Source organism: Opisthocomus hoazin, chromosome Z (genome assembly GCF_030867145.1).
Source record: "Opisthocomus hoazin isolate bOpiHoa1 chromosome Z, bOpiHoa1.hap1, whole genome shotgun sequence".
Lineage (NCBI taxonomy): Eukaryota > Metazoa > Chordata > Aves > Opisthocomiformes > Opisthocomidae > Opisthocomus > Opisthocomus hoazin.
This window is the reverse complement of record NC_134454.1, coordinates 49,684,381-49,710,942: the sequence shown is the minus strand read 5'-3', so window position 1 is coordinate 49,710,942 and position 26,562 is coordinate 49,684,381. Positions and strand designations below refer to the sequence as shown.

The window sequence follows — 26,562 nt, the reverse complement described above, 5'->3', positions numbered from 1 at the left end:
CCTCAGGCCTCCCCCCCTCCCCCCGCCATGTTGAACGGAAAACGCGGTGAAAAAATCGACACTTCACACAAAACCCGTCACTTTCGCGTTTTTAAATCTCTTTATTCAGGAAGTGAAATTAAAACCTGTAAACTATAAATACAAATGCCAAGGTATTACAGGAGATCTCCAGAGGCTTTACATTTTTTTTAATTTCTCACAAATAATTCCTACTGAATCCGACATACAACAGGGAAACCAAACGAGTTTAAAGTTTTGCATACAATGGAAAAAAAACCCAAAACAAACCAAGAGTTACAGAGTTAAGATACCATCGATTTGCCGATTTATAAGAGTTTCTACCTCATACAAATGAAAGCTCAGAAAACAACTATAATTCATTCATTAACGGCACAGCGACTGTCATTTCTAACAGTGTTATCTGCATTAAGCAAGCTGTCTATAACCAGGTGTACTTTACCACTGTTTACTCAGTGACATTACAGAGTTGTTAAATATTTTTATTTATATACTGTCACCAATATATATATGCACTGCAAAGAGGGCCAAACACTTGCGGAAATGTCAAGTTTTACACAACATTTTCATGGATGTTTCTGCATTTTTCTTTTTCCCAAACACCAAAGCAGAGTCATTGTTTTCACACGGTTTCTTTAATTTGTCAAAAAAAGAACCCCACGTAACTTCATCTGTGTCAAAGAAGCAGAAGAGCAAGCTTAAAAGCAAATTCCATTTATGCATTTTCTTGGGGTGGGGTGGGGGAAGTGTATCCTTTCCAGGTATTACTTCACGTGTATCTGAAGAAATATGACCACCAAGAATAGGTTCACTAAATTTATTTAAAAATCGTAAAATGTGTCTTACAAAAAAGCATTACATTCCGCACACTGCTCTCAGAGGATGCCAGGGGCACGTGGACTACCAGTAATTTCCCCCGTCAAAAAAAATACAGTGTACATAAAGCAGGGTGTTCACAACAATTACAGAATAAACATTACAATTTACCACCAACAATGAACAAAAATAAAGTTCACTCTCTCTGCTGCTGCTTCAAAATTTCAATGTTAGTCTTGTGCGCCCTTTCCCTCCCCCCACGTTTTTGTAAGGAACTAAAACATTACATCTGGTGGACAGCAAAGATTCCACTACACCTCAAATGCAGAACACCTATGAAGCAGAGGAATGTTGGCTTTTTAAACAGAAGCAGATAAAAAAAAAAAGGGTGCAGGACTCCTTCAGTTCTTCACTAGTCTTAGAAAAACTTTCCAGAATACTGCTTCACACTATAAAAAAGAAAAAATAATCTTGCATTAGAATCCTTCAACATCTGCATACTGCTTCACACTATAAAAGAAAAAGAAAAAAGCATGTATTAGAATGATGGACCATACATCTTGCATCAACATTCACAATGACATTCTCTTACAGAAGATTAAACTACAAATTCCTAGTACATTTAATAGTAAATAATTTAAAAATATTAATGGCTAATAATTATAGGTATATTAATATATTTTAGGCACATTTAAGTATGAGTAATCTAAAGGCAAACTTTAAAGTTAATACATTAAAATCTGCTATGACAGCCAACAGGTTAAAGCAGCAAAGCTAAGCAAATTAAATCTGAAGCTGTTCATATTTGGCAGAAAAGACAAAGTAGTGTCAGCAAGGTGTGAAATGCTGCATAATGACAACAAATCGATTTGAACTTATCCTGTAGAGGCATGGTCTGTGCCATATGGCAGACTGTGATTTGTTGTCAATTTAGTTATCTAAAAACAACAAAATCACTAGTCTTCCACACAGAACTAGACCAACATCCACTGAAATCTTCTATATTTTCTACAGGCTCTATGTAATTTATTACAAGTAGTTTTTTGCAGCAGTTTTCACCAGAGAAATGAGAGGACTGCTTGGTTAAGGCGTCTTCCAGCAAGATTAGTTTTGAGGGTGTCTTCATTTTAATTAGAATGGAGAACAGAAGAGAATCAAGGCAGAACTACCACTGGATAAGTTAGGTTCAAGTAAGTTACTTAAAACCTGCCTTCTAAATACGGTATCACAGAGAAGAGCTTTAGAATGTACAAGTCAGTGTAAAATTGACAGCAGAGACAACATTAAACTCTAACTTGCCTGTTCTGCAGTAAATACTGTGCATTTTGTATCTGGTCCTGTGTTCCAGTAATAGTTATTATCCGATCTTCTGAGCCTTCTAACGGTTCATCAATTTTGATCGAAGCTCCTGACTCATGACGTATCTGTTTGATTCTCTGGCCTCCCTTTCCAATAATAGATCCTGCCAACTAAGGGAGAAAACAAAGCATTCATTTCCTGATTCAAATTCCTCCCTAAAAACAGTTACAAAAATCACAGCAGTGTTTGAGTCGCTTCCCGAAGTTCAGTTTCAAGAGTTGCAGTGAAAGTGTACTTCTTTGCAACCTCAAAACGTCCCCTGCAATACTAGCGGTCCAAACACAGGTGGGATACAACTGGGAGAACCAGTTGCTCATTTGCAGAAAAGTTACATAGACCATCTCTGATGTTGCGGCTTAACCCAGCAGTGGGCAACAAGGACCACACAGCCGCTCACTTGTTCTTCCCCCCTGCAGTGGAATGGGGAGCACAACGGGAAAAATTAAACCTTGTGGGCTGAGATAAAGACAGCAGCCATTGCGGAACACCGAGCTCACAGATTTCACAAATTTCATGCAACTCCCCAAAAAAGACCAAATTCAGGGCAAAGTTCAAAACCCCAGAAAAAGAGAAATCATGGAGAAGAGGAAAAAGCCAGGATTGCTGCCTCCCCAGCCAACCCCCATTCATAAAGTGCGCATGCTGCCTATGATATGGAGTATTTCCATCGGCCAGCCTGGGCTAGCTGCCTGGCTCTGCTCCCTCCCAGCTCCTGCACACCCGCAGGACTCAGCAACAACCAAAAACATCAGTGTTATCAACATTCTTCTTCTACTAAATCCAAAACATAGCAGCTACTGGGAGGAAAATTAACTCTATCCCAGCTGAAACCAGGACACTGAATATTAACAATTAGTAAAATTGCTTAGCGTGTCTCTAAAGTTCAGACACAAACAGCTGAAGAATAGGCTTTTCGTGATTTAGAAATACTTGTTTTACGTTAGAAGTACTTGTCATTAGAAGTACTTACACAGTCTGACAAAAGGCTGGGCCTTTTTTTTTAATAGACAAAACACAAGTTGAAAGTAAGCCAACTTTACTTACATCTTTGGGAATCGTTACTTGTGTTGTGATGATGGGTCCACCAAGATCTCCGTATGAACCACGCCCCCCTGCGTAAGAATAGTCTGATTTAAACGCATGCATCAAGCCCTTTAACAACTATGTAATGAAGTACATGTAAAGGTTCTGTGTAAGCACTTACCATATCCAGAGCCACCTTCAAACTGTAGGAGAAAGAAACCGTAAATAGTAAGTAACCAGGCTTCATTAACATATTTTCATCTTAAGTATCATACTGTTAAATTTAAGCTTATTTCATGCAAAAATCTCAACCCCCAACCCTACTATAAACACAACCGTGTTATGCCATCGAAGGCATACTGAGGCAAACAGGACAGACCAGAAACAAAAGTGGCTGCTGGGGGAATCTCACAAACAACTTCTACCACTTTCAAAACCTCTAGGAGTAAGGCATAGAATGACACAAAGGATTCAGCTACACCAGTTTACCAAGCAGTCTCACTAACTCAGCCGCTGGTAGACAGCTCTGCACGCTGATCTACTCCCGACCCTTGGACTAAACTAACGTTCAGATGAAGAGATCAGAGTACAGTCTTACTAAGGCTATCAATATCACTTGGGAGAGACTCCACTCTCCAGTTTTGGGACAAAAGGTTTACCCAGTGACTGTCAACACTCCTACTTGATCTACATCTTCAGGAAAAAAAACCCACAGAGCTCTTAATAGCAGTTCTGTAACTTGACTCTTGATTCAGACTATGCTACAATCCTTTGTACCTTAGAAAAGATAATCATGACACGAGTTACTTCTGTTCTGCTAAAACCACCACATACCAAATCCAAATCACTGCAACGGGCACTCCTGGCCTCTTTTTATTTTTAGGATTTTAGACCAGTATTTGACAACAGGTGCTTCATTTCATCTAATGCCCTCTAAGTGCCCAAGACCCTATTTTCATACTTTCCTATAGAAGCAGAGAGTAAATACGCACGGTTCTCCAGAATTCAACTTCTGGGAGACTGCTGTGGTGGCCTCTGTGAGAAGAGGCCAGGGGCTGCCCCTGTGCCAGACAAACCCACCGCTGCCTAAAGCTCAAACCATCAGCAAAGCTGGTGGCACCTCTGTGGTAACATATAAGAAAGCGTAAAAAAACCCCAGCATGCAGTGGTTGTGAGAGATGAGTGAGGGGAAAAAAAGTGGCAGAAACAACCCTGCAGACACCACAGTTAAGAAGTAGGGGGAAGAGGTGCTCCAGGTGCTGGAACAGAGATTCTCCTGCAGCCCACGGAGAGAACTACGCTGGAGCAGATCGCCATGCTGCAGCCCATGAAGGACCCTTTGCTGGGAGCATGTGGACGTGCCCTGAAGGAAGCTGCCGCCCTGGCAGGAACTGTGGCCTGGGGAGGACCACACTGGAGCAGCCTGTTTGTGAAGTGCTGTACCCCATGAAGAGGACCCAAGCTGGAGCAGTTCTTGAAGAACTGCAGTACATTGGAAGCACCCACACTTCAGCAGTTTGTGCATGACTGTATCCCATGGGAGGGACCCCACACTACAGCATGGGAACAGTGCGAGCAGGAAGGAACAGAGACAAAGTGTGAGGAATTAACTGCAACCCGTCATTCCCCACCCTCAAACCCCCAGCACCATTCATGGCAGAAGCAGCAGAAAAGTATGGAAAGGAGGAGTGAAGCTGAGCCTGGGAAGATGTGAAGGGTGAGGGAAAGGTGTTTTTAGTTTTCCTCTTTGTTTCTCACTATGCTACTCTATTTTCAAGTGGCAGTAAGTTAATGTTCCCCAAGTCGACTGTTTCACCCATGACGGTAACCAGGAGGTGATCTCCCTGCCATTATCTTGAGCCACAAGCATTTCCAGCTTATTTTCTCCACTGAACCTGCTGAGGTGAAGTGAGAGAGGCTGGGTGGGCACCTGGCAGCCAGCCAAATTCAACCAACCACAACTACTTGTTCACAGAAGTTGTAGCGCCACAGCTTCTTTCATCTGCTACCTTTTTAGAAGATGAAAAATCGAAGTTACTTAGACCTTAGAGCTGAGCTTATCCTCTGTCTCTAAGCAACCTACATTGTGTAATCATGTTACTTAGCAATACAGATTGTAATAAAACATAACAGAGCTTGTAGTGGAGTCCAAAACACAAGAGAATGAAAGACTCTGCTTAAGACCCAGCGCAGAGGCTGATCAGAGCAGCATACTGCATATACACAGACATATTCCTGTTGGTATCTGCCACAGGATCCCCTTTTGGGCTAATCTGTTTTAAAGAACAATCCTTTTCTTGATAATTTCTGGCTCCCCAGACTACAGGACAGCAAATGAACTTGACAGCAGATGTGTTAGGCAATTATGTTTGCTGAGTTTATGTACGTTAAGAACTGATGTCTAATATTTGGCAGCACTCTGCCATCTTCTAGATGGCATGAACACCTGACGAACCCCGTAACTTCCCTTCCCAAAACTTATCACATCAAATGGTATACTTTCAAATACACTGACAAGTAAACTATAATAGTTTATCCACAAGTATAAGCAAGAAGCTGCTTCTAGTATTTGCTGTTTGAAATACGAGAAAACACAACACTATGAAGTTAATACAAAATATGTATCCTAAATGCAGGCATCTACACTGCATCAGTTATGGAGAAAGTTACTATTTATAACTTGAAAATGGGGTGTAAAAGACGTAAAAAGAGGTACAGAAAAGCTCCTCTCTTTCGGCTGTGCTGCTGCATACTTCCACATTTCCATTAACATTACCTGCCTGCAAAGGACACACTGTTACGACAAACTGCCAATAAATTCTGAGTCAGAAGGACAGCTTTATGATTTTCAACAGTTTCAAGTTGCCACTGACTATGCCCAAGTTGAAGAAATTCCCATTACCACTTAAGCTGTTCAATAAAGCAGTTTCCAAAATAAGGCTGAGCACACTCACCAACTCTGGTGGCTGCATGTCATCACAGGCATCCACATGACACTGCATCATCTTCCAGACACAACATAACAGGAGGACAAGAGGAAAGAAATCTAAATTAAGTCCATGTCATGCAGACTTATAGGTAAACTTGGCAAGCACATACAATAGATACAGGTACAGAGAAATATTTATAGTACAACAAAGGCTTAAAAGTATGTGACTTAGACCACTTTTAAAACTCATTCCCTTTTAATTTCACTTTGAGGGAACTCTTAAGTGTTCATGCTCACTTCTTCCCCTTTCTGTGGTGTGAACAGATTTTTGCTCTAACAAGGAGGGTCAGACAGATGGCATAGCAATGCCTTAACAACCTTTTTTTCTTTCAGAACACCTTCAAGTACTATTATATATAGATAAATCTTTTATTTCTGCCATGCGTTAGAAAAGGAAGGTTTTGTAAGTCTGAAACTTAGTAAGTTTGTACCTGTCAGTGATTACCACCATGCCAACAGCAGGTCAAACACAAAGGACACTGCTTCTCCTGATCTACCAATTTATTTCCATATACCTCACACAGCCAATAGCTACACTAACAAGCTACTGCTGCCTCACTATATTAGAAATGTAATTATGCTTTTAAAACGTTATATATAGCATTTCCTTCTTTCAGAATTCTACAATTTCAGCCATTTATATTCATTTGGGCACTCTAAAACTGGCTTCTCAAACAGGGTATCTTAACATACGTAACAGAATATTCTACTGTACAGACTTATTTGTGCTAGTGACCACTGACACTAGAATCAAAATCAGATGACACACTGGCTGCGTAAGGCAAAGAGCTTAATTTTACATCTAGTGAAAGAAAATGTATGCAGTCCTAACTGCTGTCAAATTATTTTATCGTAATTGCCTCTGTTTTTTACAGTGACCTAGTAGATTAGTGAAATTTTGTTACTTTCCTCCAGCATCTCCATGGATAAATAGATGCCATACATTTTTCCTTTACTGATTTTTTACATACTTGTTGATGTCATATTGCTTCAACACAAATAAGACTTTGTATTTTTTAAGTGTATACGCCTTTACTCAAGTATTTATACATGTCGTGGTTTAACCCCAGCTGGCAACTAAGCATCAGACAGCCACTCGCTCCCCCCCCCCCCTTTTCCTCCATGGGATGGGGAGGAAAATGGGGAAAACTCATGGGTTGAAATGACAGTTTAACAGGAAAGCAAAGGAAGAGACAATAATAGCAGTAACAATATATACAAAACAACTTATGCACAAATGCAACTGCTTGCCACCTGAGGAACAACACCCAGCCTGTCCCCAAGCAGCGACTGCTGCCCTCCGGCCAACACTCCCAGCTCATATACTGACCATGATGTCACATGGTATGGAATAGCCCTTTGGCCAGTTTGGGTCAGCTGTCCTAGTTGTGTCACATCCCTGCTTCCTGCACACCTGGCAGCCCATGCCAGCATAAGCCACCGAAAAATCGGTGAATGTCAACAACTAGAACTGACGTTATCAGTATCGTTTTCATTCCAAACCACAGCACTAACAATTAACTCTATCCCAGTCAAAACTAGGACAACACATCAAGACATACATGTATGTACACATACATATGTAAGTTAAAAAAAAAGATTAAGAACTAGGAAGCATTTGAAGAAGCGAAAGCACATGAGAAGCCTGAAGACACCTGCAGAAGTCTGTGAAGAGACAGTTCACCTAACAGGAGACATCATGATGTCTCTATTAACTCAGACTTTGAAATTTCTACTTTGAAAATTTTAGTCCCTGATCACTTAATTAAAAAAGAGGTGAAGGGATAAAATGACTTTATATGCCCGTACACTTTATTTTCCACCCCTGTCACTAGTCTCTGTGTGCATTTATGTATCTGAAAGACCCCTGAGGATGAGGGTGTTAAAAAAGAAATACTGGAAACACATTCATGTTTTTTCAGCTGTCAGAATAGTCCTTATGGTCCACAGGCATTTGATTTGGAGTAGTTACACACTGAAGTATATAGCTCTGTTAACATAGAAAAAATACAAGTCTATCCTTCAGGAAAAAGCTTCAGAAGAGAGATTATAAACAAAATGAACTCTTTCAACAGCAGTGTGCAATTAAACTACAACTGTAAACCAAGCTGAGAGACAAGTATCTTCTTAAGTGGGTGACTCATCATGGGCAAGGGTAATTAATTTACCTTTTAAGATAAAAATGGGTTTTTCTCATCTCAGCATTTACAATACTGTCATATCGCTGGAATTCCAGAAAATTCACAGTTCAGCATCCATTTTAAGGTTCTGAACTATTCGAACTTTCTGCCTTTAGTGGAAAAGAGAATTGGCATGCGGCAAAGATTATTTCCGTACATTCAACACTCCCGCGATTTTTGAGATGTTCATCTGAGAAAATCATCTATTCTTACCTTTTATTGCATCTATGTAAAATAGCATCTACATAAAAGAGCATGCCTGTTCTGAGCATAGCCTTTCCCATGCATCACTTTGTTCACAAACCACAATGATGTTTGTTTAGTTCAAATGTTTTGCTACAGAACGGTTTCTATGTGAAATGAAGGGTCGCATAGAAAGACCTCACGTTTCTTGAATGACATTTCCAGCTCCAGCCTCACAATCCACGCGAAGACTTCTTATCTGCTTACACAATTTAGGATACCAGGATCGCGGTTAACTAAAACTAGACATTAAATACAGTCTTTGTTGGGAAGCAGTCTCACTTTAAGCAGGCCATGATACTTGGCCATGAAGGAGCCAAAGCCATGAGCAGCTTCACTGTGATGAGGAAGTAAAATTGCTCTTTGGAATGGAAAAAACAAACTCAGATGACCCCACTTACTTGCAGCAAATCATGTCAAGGAAGCAAAGGGTAAACCTGATGAAAATCAGGCTAAAAATAAGTCAAAATAGGTTTTCTGTTCCAGCTGGAACGGAATAAAAATAGAACACAATACTGCCCAAGAGTCAAGCTAAGAAGACTGTGCTCAATCAGATACCCAGAGAAGGGCAGTCTGCTCAACTAATATGCTCTAGCACTGACTTCATTAGCTGCAAATGGATGAACATAAAACCTGAGCTTTGAAAACATGTAAATACCAATAAGGAATTTTGGAGGTGTACTTCCCAAATCTTCCAGTTTCTTAACATACTGCTAGTAAGCATGTGACATTCTTGCAATATGTAGTTCCAGTAACTGTTTCTCCCAAGAAGGAGTAAACGCATAAAGCCCATGTAGGTAGTTTATTTCATTGCTGTTCTCCAATCCTTTCTCTTCCATTCATTTAAAAGTAAAAAAAAAAAAAAATCAGATCTTGTCTCATCTGTCATCTTAAAGAAGGTGACAAACAAAGCCAGAGGAGAAAAGAAGATCGTTACTACAGATTTACCTCCCAGGCACGTATGATTTCTCACCCAGGAAAGTGGCATCTAGTACAACAGCAGACGACTGCTGGGAAGTCGCATTTCAGAATATTAACACCAGAGAATATCCTTAAGCCTTTTTTCAAGCTTCCATATACAATGAGAGTTTTTTTTCCCCTCAGCAAGTATTAGCATTAATACAGCTGAATGGACCTAATTTAATTTAGGATTCAACTTAGCAGTGGCTTATAGTGGATTTTTTTCAGAGAAACCAGAAAATAGACAAGAATTGATTCAAAAGAGCAATCACCTCCCAGATCAACTAGAGCTCCTCCTAGATACTATTCTATAATCTGTATTATTCTATCTATACTTGTGTTTTCCAAAATTAACGTTAAGAATGCTTACATGAATCAAAGAATTTCAGAGAATGTTATTCTGATGTGTATTCTTTAGCTGCAAAGCCCACCAATTCCCATTTCTGTCATCCGGATTAAAAAAATCTAAAAAAAATCAGCGCAAGAATAGCTGTAGGGTAGAGCCCAGTCAAGCTTTCTGTGTAATTTTTGATGGCAATGAGGAAAGAAATAAAACAGATGACGTCTCAAACACCACTTACACCCCAAACATTCCTCCAGAAGAGGGACCATTTGTATGGACAAATTATTTTGGCTGTATCATCAGAATCATGCATGTCCCACAGTTAAGTGCATGTGTTCAGCAACAGTATCTTCAAACAGTCAGCATGCTAACTGTGCTTATGAAACAGAACAAGGTAAATTTTAAACTCGTACCATGCCATCGTAACGGTCTCCCGGTCTGCCCCTTCGGTCATAGGACATAAGATCTCTAAAACGAAAAAAGCAGCAGCACATGAATTGCGCTACAAACTAGTTTACCTATTCTAATTTGAATTTTCACATTCATGGTTCACACACAACTCAATTTCAAACTACTCTAGATGAGTACTGAATTACATAAAAGTTTCAGAACTACTGGCTATAGTTCTAGTAGATTACTACAGTGCAGGAAATAATTAAATTCCAGTACTTTTCAAACTACTCTGGTCTAATACACACTCAGTCTTGCATAGTCACTCCCAACATGGAAGCATGGGAGAAACACTGGAAATACAAACATGATACAGGACACTGCATATATATACACAACGTGAGTACTGTATAATGCATTTATGCAACAACTCACCCGCCACGAGGAGGTGGTGGAGGAGGAAGAGGAAGATTACGAGCTCTGCTGCCGCCTCTACCACCACGACCTGGTGGAGGCGGTGGGGGTCCTCTGCGAGGGCTCATATCATCATAATCTCTTCTCGACGGAGGCATAGGTCGTCCGCCACGACCAGGTGGCATTCGATCAAAACCTCCTCTTCCACGCATCGGAAAGCCTACTGGACGTCCCCTTCTATCATCAAACATCATTGTGAAGCCACCGTAGTCATAGGTTTCATCATAGAAATTGGGATCATAAGGCTGGGCTCGTCCTTTAATTGGAGACTAAAACAAACAAACAAAAAAAACAATGCCCCCCAACCCTATTAGGACTATTGCAATTAGCATATTTAATTAAATTAATACATTAAATGTATAAGTACAAATTTATGCATTTGGAACTTGTTCTTGATTTCACAATGCTTGTAAGAGGAGGAGATGGTGATGTGTTTCCTGTGAACGTAACTACGACAGAGAAACTGCTGCCACTTATCAGTGGCAAGTTTTTGCCTCCCTTCCTCTTCAATTTTTGCATCTTGAAGATATTCAAAGCGTGAATTACGGCCCACTAGTACCAAAAATTGCTTCTCTCCCTCATAAGGTGCACCCCAATTCTAGACAACTGAAAGAGTTTCAAAAAGGTGGTAACAGTCTATCACTGTTACTGGGATAGCAGGAGGTACTGAATTAAAAAACAGAAAGATACCATTTTTCACTTAAACAATCCCTAAGATTCCTGAACACCAATAAAAGAATAAAATTAAGTCTAATAAACATTACCTCAGAGATAAGATCCAAGATAATCTTGATACATTCAACAACTCTATCCGGTTTTCCACCAATAAGCACCACTCTGTCTGTAGAATGAGGACAACACTCTTGGAAGAGCTTAATGGTGGTCTGAGTGTTCTGTTGGGAAAAAAAAAACCAAAACCAAGATTGTCTAATAGAAGTATTTTAAATGGCTGTATAAAACCATTAAAACATTTTTAAAGAAACAACCCAATACACAATTAAATTCCCAGCCATTTTAAGTGCATGGTTGCTTCTGACTTCTCACAACAAAATTGTCATTTTTTTTGTTTTTGTTTTTTAAAGACCTGTGCTGACACAGTTTTGCATGAAGAAGAAAACCACCCAATTTTCTCCTCTTTCAACTATGGCTCACCATCATTTAATTAAATACTAGCAAAAGGACCATATATCTGTTGTGAGGTTACAGGTTCTCTTAACCTTCACACTTCAAGAAAACATGCTTTGGACGCAAGACAGCAATCTTGCCAGGTTTATGTCGTAGTTACCTTGCCTTACTCAACCCATGCAAACATGTATCTGCTTATACCTGAACTGACCTTAAATTGCCTCTGATACAATGCCAAGAAAGGACAGAAAACAGAGGAGTTTTAAGTTCATAGAGACTATTGGCTTTTTTACATCTCACTCCTTCACTGAAAGAAAACAGTGCTCTTCTAGGAGGTAGAAATTAAAAAAAAAAAAAAAAAAAATAAAGCCCTTTTACAGTAATATTCAGACACCTATTGAATTATCTTTGTAAGAATTTGTGGAGATGCATTCACCCTAAACCATTTTGCAAGTCCAACCACATGAATAAATCTCGTCTATGCAGCAGTTCATTTCAGAAGTGATGAATGCCACAGGACAAAAAAAAAAAAATCCTTTCTTTAAAAACATTACTTTGCCACAAATATTGCTTAGAAGCTTGATAAGAAGTCCTATGCTCTATCACCACATGATAGGAAGTCCTAGGCTCTATCACCAACAGCGACTGGGTGCTTCTGAGGGTTTGCAAGAAAGTTGCAACCCACAGATGCACCCCAGAACATCAAAACTGTGTATGCAGTACGTTCTGCAGGACTACCGCAGAGAGGATACCCTCACCTGCCTCTTAAGAACACAAACCACTAAGTTGTTCATTGAACACAAACCAAATCTCAGAAAAAACAGAAACAAGTACCTCTCTGAGTTCTTTAATTTTAGCACCCTTGACACCAATAATTCCTCCTGCCAAACTCTGATGAATGAGAAGTCTCAATTCGCAATCAAAGTCGCTGCCTTTGTAGTGTTGATACTGTAAGAAAGATGCATACAAGGAAAAGAATAAAATATTAGTCACGTAAAAATTCAGAATACTTACAGTGCAACACTCTTACTTACAAAGTCAATGCAAGATACAGCGTACAATACAAATACTTCAAAAGGGGGCCAAAACAAGTCAGGAGACAAGTATTTTGAAAGGGAGGAGGCTGTTCGAAAGCTAATTTAATAAATAGTGACTGTCCTCTACCAAAAAACAGTTAACATGTAGTTTGAGAGCCGTAACGCTTTTTTAAAACGCTTTTGGGTATTATTTTCTAATTTACTGTATTTCAAAAAGTTGAAAACCATCTTGTTTCAAAAGCTAATCTTTTACCTCTAAAAATAAAAAAACCACGTTAAAAGACATACCTCTTCTAAAGTAGGGATAATCTTCTTCAAGATTTCTCCAATTGTCTCTATATCTGCACTTATACTCAAGATGCTGTTGGAAGCCACAATGCCAGACAATACGGAGGTGGAAAAGAAGAAGTAAATTTTTTTCATCCACAAAATTCTAATAAGATTTACCACACAGAAGAGCTTACAATATTCCCCATTTAAAGTAAACCTGTTTGCTCAATTTACAACACATGCATCTTTGTTTATGCCCAATATATATGCATGATAAATTTAAGATTAGGTAGCTCTTGCAGAGAGAGAAAGACAGACAGACAGAATGGGCTTTTGGAAGGGCTCAGATTAAGTGGGCAAGAAACTGACGCAGAACTGAAAGCAGAAGTGAATAGTCATGTTCCCCGCCACCACTAATTTAGGATACCCTCGCTATTACATTGGTAAAACTGGCACACCTTCTCTTAGAAAAAGTGGGGATATGCAAGTGGTGAACACTGTATCTTGAGCAAGGTTATGAGACCAGTTAGAAATCAGATTACTAATGGGCTCTCCAAGAAAACAAATACAAATGCAAGACAAAAAAAAGACAAAACAAATGAGAAGTGAAGGAAAGTGAACCAGAGTTAGAATTTCATCAGAAATAATTATGAACAGGCAATGTTGAGGGGAGCAAGGTGGGCCACAAAGACAGAGCGAGAGACTGTTTTGAAACAATTTGATTTACAATGCAGCAAAAATGCAACACTTGAAGCTGTGCTCCTTCCATTGAAATAAAATTAGTGGATCGTTTGGGTGGGCAACTCACGTAAAAGTTCAGTGACAAAAAGACTTAATGGGGAAAATAAGACAGAAAACTTGAAAAAAAACAATACACCGTCTATAAGGGGATACTATTTAATTATATCAAAGGCAGGTAATAAAATACATTTCTCTCTTTCTAATCAGGCAGTGAGGCATAAACTGTTGGGACATACCGCTCGGGGCCACTGCTGTCTGGGACTGAAACACTGGCATTGTACTGCATTGGTCATTGGCGTTCGTGGATGTTGGCATTGGGCATGGGCATTCAATCGGAAGTTGTCAAGTATGGTACCCGTTTGGTAACGAGCACATTTTTGGGCATAGCCAACCAGGGTTTTCACATGGGCGTTCAGGGGCGGATGGGCCAACGTCATGGTGGGCAACGCAGGGGCAAGTCGATCCAGTACATGGGCAACGGAGATATATGGCCAAAAAAACAAGGAGAGGGAAAAGGGGGAAAAGCAATACATTTTAATTTAATACAAACTATACTCATTACTCTCAATTAATGAAACAAGCTTAAGTTGTTCTGAAGACTAACACAGTAACGGACTGCTACACCGACTTGTGGCTTAACAGTACGGACCTTAAAAATGAGTCACTTGATCTGACTAAACTACTTTTTACTTTTAACATATGATGTTTCAGTAGCAGGCTGGCTCATGAGGGTAGACACAAAACCTGTCAAAACTGGTATTACTAGAATCTTGGGCAAATCGGGAAAGTTAGTTTTCCAGACCAATCTGAATTATCTGGACTTAGGTGACGTTGAAAAACAAAAACAAAAACAAAACCCACAAGAAAAAAATTCTAGGAAAAAACCAACTAGCTGCCAAAGTTAGAGAGCATATGTATGATTTCTGACCACTGCAACTTAAACCTCAATTCTAGTTGTGGTAGTTCATGAACTTTGTTGGAACTGATCTGTAACGATGTATTGCCAAATCCTGTGTTGAACAGAGTCCTGACTGGAAAAACTGTTGAAATTGTAGTTGATGTTAAGTACAGGAGTGTAAACAAGTGGAATTTAAGAAGCGTTGCCAAGTTTTATAAATACACAACATGCCGAGCATGTGTCTAATCACAAGAGTCAACCCACTGTTAAACGTGAATAGGCAAGTAAGCCATGACCATTTAAAAATGCTTCCAAGGAACAGAATAGAATGTTTCTTTACTGTTCTATACCCGTATTCAAATCAAGCAACCTTAATTGTTTTGTGCTTCCTGTGCAAGCTGTTAAAGAACAGATGGACCATTTTGTTTGTTTGTTTTTTGAAAAGGAAGTTAAAGAATTCCTGAATCACTGGGTTAAGCCAGCCATCTGCAATGGTTTCAGTAGTACTATATCGATCCACACACATGGGACATGGTACAATTAAGGGTTTTAAGCTTTGTCAGTAGTTCGAATTGGGATGTTAACTCACTTGAAGTGTGTAATTTAGTGGAATCCTATTCAAAAGCGAAGAGATTTAATGTAAACCTCTCCTCCTATATGGGTCAAGCTGGGTTTTAATTGCAACAGAAACTGAAGAACTAAGTTATCTACTCTAACAGTCATTACAAATGGCTTTTAACTGGACTACTGATGCCTAGAGTTGAATTGCTCCCATTTCTAGAAATGCACGCAATCAAGCTTTCGACGTAGTGCTCTGAAAGAACTGGTGTTAAATTAGTTCAAACTCATATATACTCACGTCTGTACGAAGTGCCTTAATATTTTTGCCACCTTTTCCAATCACTGCTCCAGCATTCTGGAAGATAGTTTTCAGAAGTTATGTTACGCCAACACAGCACAGACTACATTTCTGAACTCAAGACTAAGAATGGTAAATCTATTTTTGCATTACCCTGCTGGCCTGGGGGGGGCATGGGGACAGCCAGACACTGCTTTTGAATGGTTCAAATCAAACTGAAGCAAACTTACACAGTTTGTCCATGGAAAAAGTTACCAACAACTCTTATCACATAACTTAGAGAAGACACATGCAGTTTTACAACTAATTTCAATTTCAAATGGAAGATTCCACGCAATTCTGCTGGTCTTAAAGCAACCTCCTAAACTACAGCTCTCAAAAAAAATGTACTGTATGAAGGTAATGTAGGTCAATGACATCCCTCATTTATTTGATGAGCTTCTAAAATTTTTTTTTTTTTTTAAGGCATATGTTTGCAGATTCCATTTTCGCACTCCAAACACTTCTTGATAACTTGATAACTTCCAAGTGCTAATTCTGGTTTACACCTCCACAACTTAACTGACTTCTCAGAGCAGTGTACTCTGAAAAAGGTTAGATCCAATATTAACACCCACCAACTTCAAGGTTTGAAAATCAACAGAAACAAATTGGCAGACAGTCAAGAAACGTAACTGCAAAACTGTATTTTTACCAGGTTCTTTCACGAAGTACATGCAAAAGTATTGCTTTTATTACACAGATCATAGATTATGCTAGCAGCGCATGCGAACGTTTCATGGTACCCCATGTAACTTGACTATTGGTCAGAAATGCCACTCAAGAGTTAAGGTGACATTCCCCCATGCCAACACAAAAGACTGAGATACTTCTGCAGTACAAATCTCCTGTAACAACCGGAAACAGCAGAGGAAACTCATACATAGCAACTTTACTGTAACTATTCACACTTGTTAATGAAACCATTGCAATCCTTGAAGCATTACTCCCACATTTCTTCCTGTTGATACATTTGAAGAAGTTTAGTGTATCTGTTTGCAAGAGTTACTAAAATCCTAAGGAAATTCTTCTTAACTCTCATTTAATTGACAATCACTAGCTGATCATTCTCTAAAATGCTTCCTTTCCAAAAATTACTACACAGTCATTCCCCTGAAAAATAACAACCTTCCACCCAAACGTAAAAACACCTTATCATTTCTACTGCTCCATTTCTTCAGCAAACACCTCTTTTAAAACTAACTCTATTGCTCCTTAGGGACTTACTCTTTAAAAGCACCACTGAAGATAACTACATTGCAATGTACTTTAACTACCATCCACACACACTTCAAAATAATTTATAGTAAGTTATCTTATATAAAATATTCTTTCCAAACACATAACCCAACATGGACTTTGTCAGCACTGTCTTGAGCAATGCTATAAGCAAAATCAGTGAAAACAAAAAAGCATACTTTGCTCTGAAGCAGGATGCGTAATTCAACCATCTCGTCTGTGTTCCGAGATCTTTTGAAGGCCTGCTCTTCCTCCATATCTTCTGCAGGACGTTTGCCTGTAGAGAGGTCCATAGGGGGGAAACACAAACATTTATTTAACTTTCTAAGGTACAATAAAATGGAACACATGCCAAATTTATGCCCTGTATTCTAAACGCATTCTTTCCTATTAGCCCAACACTAACCACTGACACCTACTCTAAGCATCCACAGCACAGAAACAGGGCTTTACTTCAGCAGCTTACATATCTATTAACTACCGAAAATTCATTTAAAATCTATGAACTATGGTTTAAATGAGAACATTGCACACAGTCTGTGAGAAATTCATGACACCTGTTTAAAGCAGTGCAGCATCACCCACTTAGTATTTAATTTATAACTGGGAAAAACCTTTCAGCCAAAAAGCTCAAATGTAGTTTGTCCATCACTGAAATACTGGCAGAAAAATAGTAAAGTAGCACTTCAAATACTGTTTGGAAAAAAATGGCACGAACTGACGACACTCATGCCCTAACTTCCTCACTAATTATGCCTAAGAAATTTTTCATGAAGCTCCTTAGAGGTATTTCATATATTTACACTCCTGTATATAAAAACTGCAATAAACAAAACGCAATTAATGGATATGTCTGATAGTATTCTTACACATTCACACTCTCCTCACAAGCGCTGAATAATTAACTCTAAAATGTCTTCAAATCCTTAGCTGTAACTTTCAACTACTTACTCCATGTCTAAAACATGCCAACAGAAAAATTAAGAAGTTAGGCTTCATAGTATCAGTAATGATAGGGTCTAATTAAAAACTGAAAGATTTAATGCAGAATGCAAAACTACTGCTGATACAAACATTTTATACAGTTTAAGCATCACAAAGTATTTCGAAACATTGACATTTAAAAAGGTTCATTCTAAAAAGAAATAGTCCTTTAAAAAACTTACCATTCGTCTCTGTGTTGGTAAAGGTCTCTTCCTGCTGTTCAGTCTCCATTGCCTTTTTTTCTTAGGTGGGCAGGCAAAACCTGTTGAAGAATAAGAAAGCTGGTACATCTATTTTGTGAAAAGGAAAAATGTACATTGTGCTAAAGGGAAAGAGCAAAAGTAAATGCCTCCTTCTAGAACTTACCACTATTATATATCGTTGCAGAGAAAACTCAAGTATTCTGGGCGGGATCAAAATCCAACAGCCTATTGCTTCAACAGCCTAGGAAAACAGCATATATCAGTTGTGACTCTGCTCACTCAGAGCTCTCATTCTCACTACAGCCAAAAACCAGAGGCTTGACCTGAGTTTTTGCTGGAAAGTCTTTCTTTGTAAAAGAGAAAGCATACCGAGGACAAACACACCACAAACAGAAGACATAAAACAAGTCTGTAAATTTACAGATAAACGGTGACTGTCTGAATTGTATCTTTTGGGCACATGCTATTCTTAAGTCACCACATTTACTAAAAATGATTTTTGGATATTTAAAGTGAATATGTATGCAGCTCCTATTTTCAACCTGTTACATAATACCATGCCTTGGATTTACTTTTTAAAGGACACTACATAATAATCCGCTCCTGCTGTTTAGTTCTAAATGACAAACTAAAAAAAAAAAAAGTCCTACTATGGCTATTGACCACATTAGTTTTATAAAATCTCTACCAATGTACTAGCATTCTAGTATGCCTTCCACCCAAGTATAACACATGAACAAAAGACAAATTACAGCTTCTAACCATGCTGGAAAAACACCACGCTCTGTAGCTACAATCCTCTGTGCATAAACACAACCAAGAACCTCAACAGCAGCTGAACTTCACTACGATTTTCTGAAATAAGTGTCTTATTTGTGATTTGCTTCTGTTAAGTTTATCTTGGAATACCAGTAAGTCACATTAGAGAGAAGTCTGGACCAAAGAATTAATTCTGCAACTTCTTCTCTTCAAAAATGTGTTCCTATCGGTAACAGTCAAATAATCGTATTTCCCCCTTGTGTCTTATTAACTTCAACAAACGGCAGCCACTCATTCTGGTATCCAAGAGGGGGAGGAAAAAAAAAAAAAAAGAGACGAGGTGCATCTAACTTTTTAAACATACTCTCAGATAGATGCTGATCTCTAGTTGTTGCCCTGCTTGGACAGGCTAACAGCAGGCACTGCCTTCCCAGCACACGCTCGTCTTTCCAGGCACTTAAGAGTCAGCTAACGGACACGCAGATTTAATGACAGCGAAACCTCAGCCAGACGCTGCCAGAGCTCTGTTATGCGGAGGAGAGCAGGGAGAGGCCGGGCACATTTTTACACGGTTTAAATAGCCCCGTCGGACCCCGGTTATTATACTTCCAGCAATTCCAAACATTTTTGGGCGGCGGGGAGCTAAGTGTAACACGCTGTCCAGAGCTCAGCCTCCCCTCGCGGCGTGTGTTTACCTGCCTAGCCGAATCCCCCCCCATCCTCTCGCCGCGAGTACGTACGGTGCTCTCGGCTGCCTCGCTCTGCTGGTTACACCGAGTTCGCGGCACCAAATCGGCTAACGCCATGTTTCCACAAGCGCCGAGAGGATGAGGCGGGCGCGGAAGGCGGCACCAGCCGCCGCGGACCGTGAGGGCCGCCAAACGCCGGCGCTTCCCGGCGCCGCTCCCCTGCCCGCCGCGCCCGGCGGCCCCCGTTACGCAACCCTCGCCGCCCCGGACCAGCGGAAATGGCGGCCGCTGCAATGGCGCCCGCCCGCTGCTAGGCGGAGCCCGGGACGGAGCGGCCGCCACCACCACGCGGCCGCTCGGGGATTCGCCCCCTCTCCGCCCGCGGAGACACAAAGGAGGCGCCCGGCGGGCCCAACCCCGGCGCGGGCGGCGCGGCGGCAGGAGGGGGAGGCGGCCGAGGCGGCTCCCCCGAAAACGGCGGACCGTGACGCGGGGCGCTCCCCCGCCGGCCTCCCACAGGCCGCGGCCGAGAGCGCCCTCCCCTCCGCCCGCCATAACGCCCGACAGCTCGCCCCGGGCGCGGAGTTACCAAGGGCGGGCGGGCGCCGCCGCTCCCCCGCCCTCAGAACGCACCCGCTAGCGCTGCCGGCCTCCCCCGCGCCGCCCCTCCGGGAGCCGCGCTGACTGGGCCGCAGGGCCCCGGGCTGCCCTTCTCGCCTTCCCCTCGGGGCGGGCGGGGCCCCTGGGGCCTGCATGCTGCGCCCGGCCGCCTGAGCAGCTACCCCGGCACCAGCTGAGGCGGAGACGCCCCGGCCTCCCCCACGCAGCGCTCACGCAGCTCCGCCGCCGCCCCTGCGGGAGCCCCCGGCGGACGCAGGGCGCGGCGGCGGCTGCCGGGGGTGGAGGCCCGGCGGCGGGGGAGGCGCGGGGCCCCCCGCACCGCTGTGTCACTCCACGGCGGCCCCAGCAAGGCCCGGCCCGGCCCGTGACACCCCCGCCCCTTGCAGCGCCCCCTCCTCGCCCACCCCGGCCACACCTCGCCGCGGGCTGCGCGTACCTGCGCCCGCCGCCGGCCCCGCCGCGTACGGGAGAGAAAGGGGAGCGGCCCCCACCGCCAACGCGCACATCCACCAGCGCCGGTAGGCGATTGGCCCCGCCGCCTCCCCCCCGCGCGCCGCCGCTGCCGCCCCATTGGGCAACGTCGCTGCCCGTCAGGGCGTGAGGGTTGCGGGGGAAACACGGTGCTCCGCGCCGCCCCGCCCTCCGTGAAGGCCGGGGCGCGACAGGCTCAGCCGCCGGGAGAAGGGTAAGGCCGCCCGCCCCGCGCCGCGGCCGGTTGGTCTCGTTACCTGCCCGACGGGAGCCGCGGCGGAAGCGGTGCAGGCCGCGGGGTGTGGCAGGGGCCAGCGAGAAGCGGCCACGGTCGCGGGATGAGAAGATGGCGTCTGCGAAAACCCCGCCTTGTGGTCGCTGCCAGGCGGCAGGGGGAGGGGGGGAGAGGGGAAGGGAAGAACGGGGGGCGGGATTCTCGCGAGGCTTAAAAGCGCGCGCGACGCGCGTCTCTTATTGGCTGCTGGGGCGCGCGGGGTTTTTGGGGGGGCTGCGCGCGGAGAGCGGCCGCGCTCGCCCCCCCCCCCCCCGCCCCGTTGGCAGCACGGCCCGCTCGCCCCGGTAAGTGCGGGAGGGGGGGAGGGGGCTGCGGGGTGCCACCCCCGCGTGTGCCGGGCAAGCGCCTGGCAGCGGCGGGGTGGCCGCGCGGTGCCGCTCCGGGGGTCCCGGGGGCGGTGCGGGGTTGAAAACCTTCGTTGCGGGGTACAGCGGCAGAGAACCCCGAGCCTGGTGTTTCCGTAACGATTCTTAAGGGAGCTTCTGTTTTTTTGTTTTCACTGCGCTGTGTAGGGCGGTCGAGCTCCTTGGCCGTCCGTTCTGAAGGGCGAGACGTGGTGTATTCAGTGTGTTTGTCAGTGACCGGGCTGCAGGAGTTGAATGCGCCGTTAGCAGGTCTGTTGGGGATAGCGAACTGGAAGGAGCTGCGGGCTCTGCTGAGGGACAAGAGGCCTTGCAGGGGGATCTAGATAGGTTGGAGCACTGGGCAGTCATCAGTGGGATGAAATTTCACGAGAACAAATGCCAGGTTGTGCACCTGGGATGGAGTAGTGCTGGGCACCAGTATAAACTGTGAGAGGAGTGGCTGGCGAGCAGCCCTGCAGCGAGGGATCTGGGGGTGCTGGCTGACAGCAGGCTCAGTGTGAGCCAGCAGCGTGCCCTGGCAGCCCTTTGCAGAGGGCAAACCTCTGCGCCCTGGGGTGCATCAAACACAGCATGGCCAGACGGCCAACAGAGGGGCTCATCCCGCGGTGTTCAGCATTGTTGCGGCCTCACCTGGAGCACTGTCTGCAGTTCTGGGCCCCATGATTTAAGCAGCACATGAAAGTCCTTGAATGCATCCAGAGGAAGGCAGCAAAGCTGGTGGAAGGGCTGGAAGGCATGTCCTGTGAGGAGCGGCTGAGGACTCTGGGTTTGGAGAGAAGGAGGCCGAGGGGCGACCTCATTGCTCTCTGCAGCTTCCTGAGGAGGGGACGTGGAGAGGGAGGTGCTGAGCTCTTCTCCCTGGGATTCGGTGACAGGATGCCTGGTAATGGTTCAAAGCTGCGCCCAGGGGAGGTTCAAACTGGACAGGAGGAAGCATTTCTTTACCGAGGGGGTGGTCAAACACTGGGACAGGTTTCCCAGAGAGGTGATCGATGCCGCAAGCCTGTCAGCGTTTAGTAGGCGTTCAGACAATGCTCTTAATAACATGCTTTAACTTTTGTTCAGCCCTGAATTGGTCAGGCAGTTGGACTACATGACTGTTGTAGGTCTCTTCCAAATGAAATATTCTATTCTATTCTATTCTATTCTATTCTTGCATAGCTACTTCCGAAACTAAAAAGAAGCTAGTGCTTATTAGCCACTAATGTTCCCGAGATGATGGCTGCCAAGAGTTGGTGCTGTTGCAGGCAAACCCTGAAATGCATCTCTAGATCTAAACAAGGATGTTTCAAGCTAGCTTTCTGTTTTCAGGTACAAAGCCTGTCACACTGTAAAAGTCACCCCTGTGATACAAGTGCTGACAGATCCCAGTTTGGTTCTGTTGTATATGGGCTCTTTTGCTTCTGTTTATGACAGTGCTGATGAAATGGGAGAATAACTTCTCAGGTCAATTTCTAAAGTACACTGGTTGTTAACAGCAGCATCCACAGAAATAAAACCAAAAAAAAAAAATAGAGGGTATATATGTAACCATCTACTTCTGCTTTTTTTGGTCCATTCACTTTCTGTCCATAACAAAAGGATTTCAGTTACGTGTTTCTAATTAAATCAACAGGAAAGAAGTCACCAAGCAGGGTTGCTTGTAGAAGTCTCCATACTTTCCTGATACTCCATGATGAGTAAACTTGCACATACTTTTAATGCTGACTGAAAGTTTAAATATTGGAAACGTGTATGTTATGTTCAGTATCTGTAGAAGTGTTTTTACTTTAAATTGCATCTGTGTTGTCACACTTAGCATAGCAGAACTTTGAACTGAGGGCAAATTTCTGTATAATATGAGCGAGAGACTTGTCATAACTTTAGCTGTTGTCAGAAGAGTAAATATGTCTTTTTGGGTTTTGTTCTAGGGAACTCACTCTCTTAACTTACAAGAAAATGTCTACATCTAACACTGCAACAAGAGTGGAAACTTGGCTTTCATCCACATGGCATGTTAAAGTTCCTTTGACATGGCTGGAAGCATGTATTAATTGGATCCAGGAAGAAAATAGTGGTAGTAACTTAAGTCAAGCGCAGATTAACAGGCAGGTATTTGAGCAATGGCTTCTTACCGATCTAAGAGATTTGGAATATCCCATTTTGCCTGATTGCATCTTAGAAGCTCCCAAAGGAGAGCTGTCAGGCTTCTACTCCATACAGATTGATTCACTGATTGATGTTAGCCAGCCAGCATATTCCCAGTTGCAGAAGCTAAGAGGGAAAAATACTGTAAATGAAGAAGTAACAGCCAGTACTCAGGCATTCCAGAAGCCCTGGGAAGCAAAGCCTACTCGAATGCTGATGCTGCAACTAACTGATGGGATACATCAAATTCAGGGCATGGAGTATCAACCAGTACCTGTCCTCCACAGTAATCTTCCTCCTGGAACAAAAATCACTGTGCAGGGTAATATTGCGTATCGTCTTGGAGTCCTGCTGCTTAAACCAGAAAATGTGAAACTGTTGGGGGGTGAAGTGGATACTATTTTGGAGGAGTATTCTCAGGAAAGAGTCCTTGCTAGAGTAATTGGAGAAACTGAAAACCCCAATTCTGTTGGACGAGCTGGTCACAACCAACCTTTTTCAAGGCTTGTGGATGAATTAGAACAAACTCTAGGCCCTTCTGATGAAGAGCTTTTAGCCAGTCTTGATGAAAATAATGCATTTGCTTTAAATAACGAAACATCTTTAGAAAGCGGATACTGCAGTAGAAGCAACAATTTTAGTACGGCCTCAGGTTCACTGACTGCACACGATGGAAATGTTTTGCTACGGGAATCTGGAAGTCCCTTGCCTCATTCAGATGAACAAGTTTCACCTCCCGTAGATTGTGTAGATGGCTTTTTGAATGACTTTCCTGTAGAAGATGACTTTCTTCTGGAAGAAGAGATGCAAAGAGACCTGGAAGAAGTGCCACCAGTGGTCACGAACAGAAACAGAGGTTTTATTACTGAGAGACTTCCATGTATATCTAGAAGCTCCTGCAATTCATCTTTAAATAGCACTCATGAAAAAGATTATGTGAATGAAAGAGATAATCCTGTAAAAGCTACCAGCAAGCAAAAGACCTTTGGAAGAACAGTATTTGATGGAGATGCAAATAGTATGAATACCTTTTCACAGTGCAAAAGCGTACATCAGACCTGCAGTTCTGCAGATTTTTCTTCAGAAAATCCTCCTGAGGAAAGGCAGAATGATACAGACCTTGCTGAAAGCAGGCGTAAATCCCAGCACACTTCTGACAGCACATTGTTGAATGATGATCCTTTTTTTTTCTCAAAAACGGATCCAGAAGCAGATCAGCAGCAGGACAATTCACTAACCTTTCCTTGCAGAGTACTAGGGGCTCATTTAGATTTAGATTCTCCGCCTTTCACTTATATTTCCCTTCTCCTTTCAAAAAAACCAGAAACTGTTACAATATTGAAAGTTAAGTGTTTTATTGTGACTCTCACTGGAAAGCTCACAAGCAGCAATGGTTCCTGGGGTATAAAGGCAAAAATTTCTGATGGTTCAGCTTATCTTGAAGTAGATTTTGCTGATGATATTCTAACAAGTTTGATTGGCTTTTCAGTGCCAGAGATGAATAGGCTGAAAAAGGATCCAGCTTTACATCTGAAGCTTAAGGATGGTTTAGAGAAATGTCAGAAACAACTGATAGATCTCTGTTGTTTGATGACTATAGAGTTTGATCCACATCTGTCTAAAGCCACTGTATTAATTCTCCAGGATGCTGATGCAAGGCATCTAGAACAATTGAAAAAACGTTTGAATAAATAACATGTGCAAACTTGCAGACTATATATTAGGAAACATTTAAGCCAGTTTTCCCCTGAAGGACTGTTGAAAGTTAAATTTTAAAGTCAAGCGGTATATCTTTTCTCATATCAGCAAAAAATAATGGAAAAGTCAGAGAAGGAGATGACTTGTTGGAGCAAAACTTAGCAGTCTGTTTCTTATGGTGACAGTATTGAAATAAGGTTTCAAATATTTCTGCCTTGATTTAAAATGCCATGTATCATCTGCATTCTGCAAAATCCTTTGTGTCCTTGCCTGGTGGTCTGGAGTAGTAGAATTTGTCAGGAAATAGGTAACGATGAACAAACCATCTCTTTATCATACTTTTTGAAGGATGGTTACTTACCTGATTTTTAAAAGGTAGCTACAGGAGACCATCAGCCTTTTCTTGGAAGAAAGCCAGTAAGTAAATTTAAACGAAGAATTATTGTTTAAATACAGTCATTTCTGACTATGCCAACCCGAAAACTTGAATACATATTCAGTGTGCAAGAACCTGAAGTGTAGAGAAAGGAAAGATTTTCTTCTAAATGTTCAAGGGCGTGGGGGAACAGCCTTATATATAAATGTGATAAAAAGCTGTATATTATATTTTTTAAAATCCCCCCCAATATTTTAAAATCTTTTATCAACAAAAAATAATTAATATAATGTATGAGCAATCTATTTTTTGTCATGTTATTGTTAATCATTGCTAATAGTTTTGAACCCACAGGCAACCTTATTCATTAACTCTTATGATTACTTGTCTAACCTTTTCGCAGAGCAGTCAAATACTTGTGCTACAAACCTGTTGTATGTGTCTATTTAATGTTGATGTTAATTTTGATTTTTTTTTTCTTTATGCTTTTAGAATGTATTAAAATAAATAGAGTTTTCATTCAAACTTTGGTTGAGGCTGTTTACTCACTTCAGAAGAAAAATATACACCTTGTTGAGTGTATAGAGTATCAGAAATGATTTGGTTTGTTGTTCTTCCTTTTCCTTCTTCCCATCCTTTTCCCTTCTTGTGTGTTTTTTTTTTAATTTGAAGTTAGAAGAATGAAAATTCTGCTGGTATATGGGGCCAACGACAGATGAAGTCTGCGCAGTGTTGGTAGTGTTTGCAAAGAATGTAAAATCGGTAGCCAGGAGAGGGATTTTTCGAACGGGCTGTCAGTATCTGTTTTCAGAGCCTTTTCTTTCTCTGAACAATTGTCTGCTAGACCGTTGGGAATTGCTATGAGAGACTGTCAGTATTGCCTTACTGTCCCATCCCCAATTGAGAAACATCCCTTGAGACTCCAGGTGACCTAAGGAAAACTAGGGGTAATTTGCTAAGTAAGATAACCA

The 26,562-nt window shown here is 42.3% G+C and overlaps 2 protein-coding genes across 9 annotated transcripts; one reads left to right on the top strand and one right to left on the bottom strand.

Moving 5' to 3' along the window:
• Positions 1-77: 77 nt before the first annotated feature.
• Positions 78-21,118, bottom strand: HNRNPK (heterogeneous nuclear ribonucleoprotein K). 7 transcript variants are annotated; one of them, XM_075446914.1, is made up of 16 exons: positions 20,988-21,118; positions 18,354-18,431; positions 18,171-18,249; positions 17,183-17,293; positions 15,726-15,782; positions 14,205-14,248; positions 13,246-13,318; positions 12,755-12,868; positions 11,560-11,688; positions 10,757-11,064; positions 10,345-10,399; positions 6,171-6,221; positions 3,398-3,419; positions 3,238-3,320; positions 2,134-2,303; positions 78-1,344 (listed from the first exon to the last, which is right to left on the bottom strand). In XM_075446914.1, exons 3-16 carry the CDS (start codon positions 18,216-18,218, stop codon positions 1,311-1,313), a joined length of 1,299 nt encoding a protein of 432 aa, XP_075303029.1. In that variant the 5' UTR covers positions 18,219-18,249; positions 18,354-18,431; positions 20,988-21,118; the 3' UTR covers positions 78-1,310. The 7 variants fall into 7 exon arrangements, with proteins under 7 accessions (XP_075303029.1, XP_075303033.1, XP_075303034.1 ...); XM_075446918.1 differs by lacking the exon at positions 20,988-21,118 and adding an exon at positions 20,696-20,786 and having other exon boundaries at positions 17,183-17,280; positions 18,170-18,249; XM_075446919.1 differs by lacking the exon at positions 20,988-21,118 and adding an exon at positions 20,696-20,786 and having other exon boundaries at positions 78-1,283; positions 17,183-17,280; positions 18,170-18,249.
• RMI1 (RecQ mediated genome instability 1) lies at positions 20,869-26,071 on the top strand. Of its 2 annotated transcripts, none has more exons than XM_075446910.1 (2): positions 20,869-20,944; positions 23,301-26,071. In XM_075446910.1, exon 2 carries the CDS (start codon positions 23,329-23,331, stop codon positions 25,210-25,212), a length of 1,884 nt encoding a protein of 627 aa, XP_075303025.1. In that variant the 5' UTR covers positions 20,869-20,944; positions 23,301-23,328; the 3' UTR covers positions 25,213-26,071. The 2 variants fall into 2 exon arrangements, with proteins under 2 accessions (XP_075303025.1, XP_075303026.1); XM_075446911.1 differs by lacking the exon at positions 20,869-20,944 and adding an exon at positions 21,283-21,309.
• Positions 26,072-26,562: the final 491 nt, after the last annotated feature.